The following is a 2,748-nucleotide window of genomic DNA, read 5'->3' on the forward strand; positions in this document are numbered from 1 at the left end:
TGAAAGGAAAGAGCATCCAGACGTTCAGCTGACTCTACTCTGTCGTCCTTTCTAATCTCTACACTCTCTCCCAATAAGGATAAAAATAACCCTTTCTTTGTATCAACTCCCAGGTGGAAATTCTAACCTCTCTTCCACATGAGACCCAGAAAAGTCTTGAAGTTTTGAAAGGAAAAAAAAATTACTTCTGACACCAATTAAAAGTTGTTTTTATATTGGTCTTGATGTTAAAGGAAGATGCTCTACTCTCATTCTCAGAGCACTAGTACAACTTTCAGAACTGATGGGTTTCTTAATCCTTTGGCCACCCAGCATCCATTTCCTAATCTGATTTTTAGGTGAGTCTTAAGTACTGGGTTCTGTAGGACTTTCATTCTACAGGTGCTGTGACCTCCTTGTGTTCTGCTTTAGTCTTTCTTCCTTGTAGGAGGGAATTGCTTCCCTAGCTGATTCTCGAAGATTTCCTCTCCCAAATATAAATCCGGGATGTATTTCACAGTCTCTTCTTCATGTCTTCTGAATGTTTTAGAAGCTCTGAGGTCCTGACTTCCTGGTTCCACCTCTTATTATTTCGGTGACCCAGAACAAGTCCTTTAACTCTATATGCTTAATTTCTTAGGGCATTAAATGGAGACTTTAAATAGTACTAACTCACAGGATTGTTCTGAAGATCAAGTGAATTAATTCTGCAAACTTTTTAGAACACTGCCTGTACTAATAACATATGATAAATATTATGTTATATACTACCACTGTTCCTCCATGCATAACTTATTTCCTTAAAACAGAGTTACAATCCAGCTCAAAGACAAACCCTCACTTTAGGCCAATACAGACTTTCTACTTTTGGTTTTTATCTATGTTCTTCGGGTGCCAAGTACTGTCATTGTTCCCTGTTGTTTCCCAATATATCCTTCTCCAAAGGTCAGAACAAACTCCTATCCTGTCCTCAACACAAAGCCATTTATGTTTGTTGACATTTGTCTTAGTTTGTTTCCAGATTATAGAAGAAAACAATGGCCTCAGCTCAGTGATTAATTATATGCACTGCATGTATTCTGCCAATATAAATCTACCAAGAGAAAGGCTGTGTTCTTATTGCTGCCTCCTGAAGACACTCTATTCTCATCTCCTGAAGAACAGTGGGCAAGATTGATACCATGACGCAGAGGAACCATAGTGGGAGAGTGAATGAGTTTGTGCTGCTGGGCTTTCCAGCTCCTGTGCCACTTCGGGCACTATTGTTTGCCCTTTCACTACTGGCCTATGTGTTGGTGCTAACTGAGAACACACTCATCATTATGGCAATTAGGAACCATTCCACCCTCCACAAACCTATGTACTTCTTTCTGGCTAATATGTCCTTTCTGGAGATCTGGTATGTCACTGTCACTATTCCCAAGATGCTTGCTAGCTTTGTTGGGTCTAAACAGGGCCATGGACAGCTAATCTCCTTTGAGGGCTGCATGACACAACTCTACTTTTTCCTGGGCTTGGGCTGCACTGAGTGTGTCCTTCTTGCTGCTATGGCCTACGATCGCTATGTGGCCATCTGCCATCCTCTCCACTATCCTGTTATTGTCAGTGGCCGGTTGTGTGTGCAGATGGCAGTTGGCTCTTGGGCTGGAGGTTTTGGCATCTCCATGGTCAAAGTTTTTCTCATTTCTCGCCTCTCTTACTGTGGTCCCAATATCATCAACCACTTTTTCTGTGATGTCTCCCCATTGCTCAACCTCTCATGCACTGACATGTCCACAGCAGAGCTTACGGATTTTGTCCTGGCCATTTTTATTCTGCTGGGGCCACTCTCTATCACTGGGGCCTCCTATGTGGCCATTACTAGTGCTGTGATGCGCATTCCTTCTGCTGCTGGACGCCATAAAGCCTTTTCCACCTGTGCCTCTCATCTCACTGTTGTGATCATCTTCTATGCAGCCAGTATCTTCATCTATGCCCGGCCAAAGGCACTGTCAGCTTTTGACACCAACAAACTGGTTTCTGTACTCTATGCTGTCATTGTACCATTGCTCAATCCCATCATTTACTGCTTGCGCAACCAAGAGGTCAAGAGAGCCCTACACTGTACTCTGCACCTGTACCAGAGCCAGGATGCTAATCCCAGGAAAGCTAGCAGAGATGGGTAAAGGAGAGGTATGATGTCTGATAAAATGCTGTTAAACTTGGGATCAACATCTTCTATGAAGTCCAGTGGAGTTCTTAGGGCATAAATTAGGTACTAAAGTTTCAAAGGTATCACCAAGGAACTGGTAATACTTCCTTATAACTAGTCCAGGAAGAGGAAGAGGGATGGATTACAAACTACAAACTAGATTTCTGCAGTACACAGCCTTAAAATACAGGCTAGAGGTTGGTTTTGTAGTGTCTGTTTCATTATAATTTACATAGATGTTGTTCCATTCAAGGAAGCACAGCCTTCATTATGGAAAAGCAATGGGAGACTTCTTGATGGGATCTCTTCCAGCCACAGCCCACCAACTGTAGCCTGTGAGGTAATAGAGGCCCAGGATCACCCAGGAGGTGATTATTCTAGTGCGAGTTACCAAGAAAGGAGATAAGAAACCAAGAATTTGTGTACTGGGAACCTATAACATTTCTTGAACCACAGGGGTTTATAAATAAACTTTTCTTAACCAATAAATATACAACTTTATTCATCTGGACAGAGAGACAGTCGTTAGAGGGTATGTCAGTATGATCAGAAATTTAGCTCGCAAGACCAAGAACCCT

General features: G+C 42.3%; 1 protein-coding gene across 1 annotated transcript; it reads left to right on the forward strand.

Annotated features, from left to right (window-relative positions):
• The first annotated feature begins 969 nt into the window (after positions 1 to 969).
• On the forward strand, positions 970 to 2,338 carry LOC105818344 (olfactory receptor 6A2). Its single transcript, XM_012654303.1, has one exon. It carries the CDS (start codon positions 1,161 to 1,163, stop codon positions 2,142 to 2,144), a length of 984 nt encoding a protein of 327 aa, XP_012509757.1. The 5' UTR covers positions 970 to 1,160; the 3' UTR covers positions 2,145 to 2,338.
• The last annotated feature ends 410 nt before the right edge of the window (positions 2,339 to 2,748 follow it).

Source organism: Propithecus coquereli, unplaced genomic scaffold (genome assembly GCF_000956105.1).
Source record: "Propithecus coquereli isolate 6110/MARCELLA unplaced genomic scaffold, Pcoq_1.0 Scaffold44, whole genome shotgun sequence".
Classification (NCBI taxonomy): Eukaryota; Metazoa; Chordata; class Mammalia; order Primates; family Indriidae; genus Propithecus; species Propithecus coquereli.

What these genes read in the sequence shown, in the direction of transcription:
- LOC105818344 (XM_012654303.1), top strand. Translation starts at nt 1,161, where the DNA reads ATGACGCAGAGGAACCATAGTGGGAGAGTGAATGAGTTTGTGCTGCTG.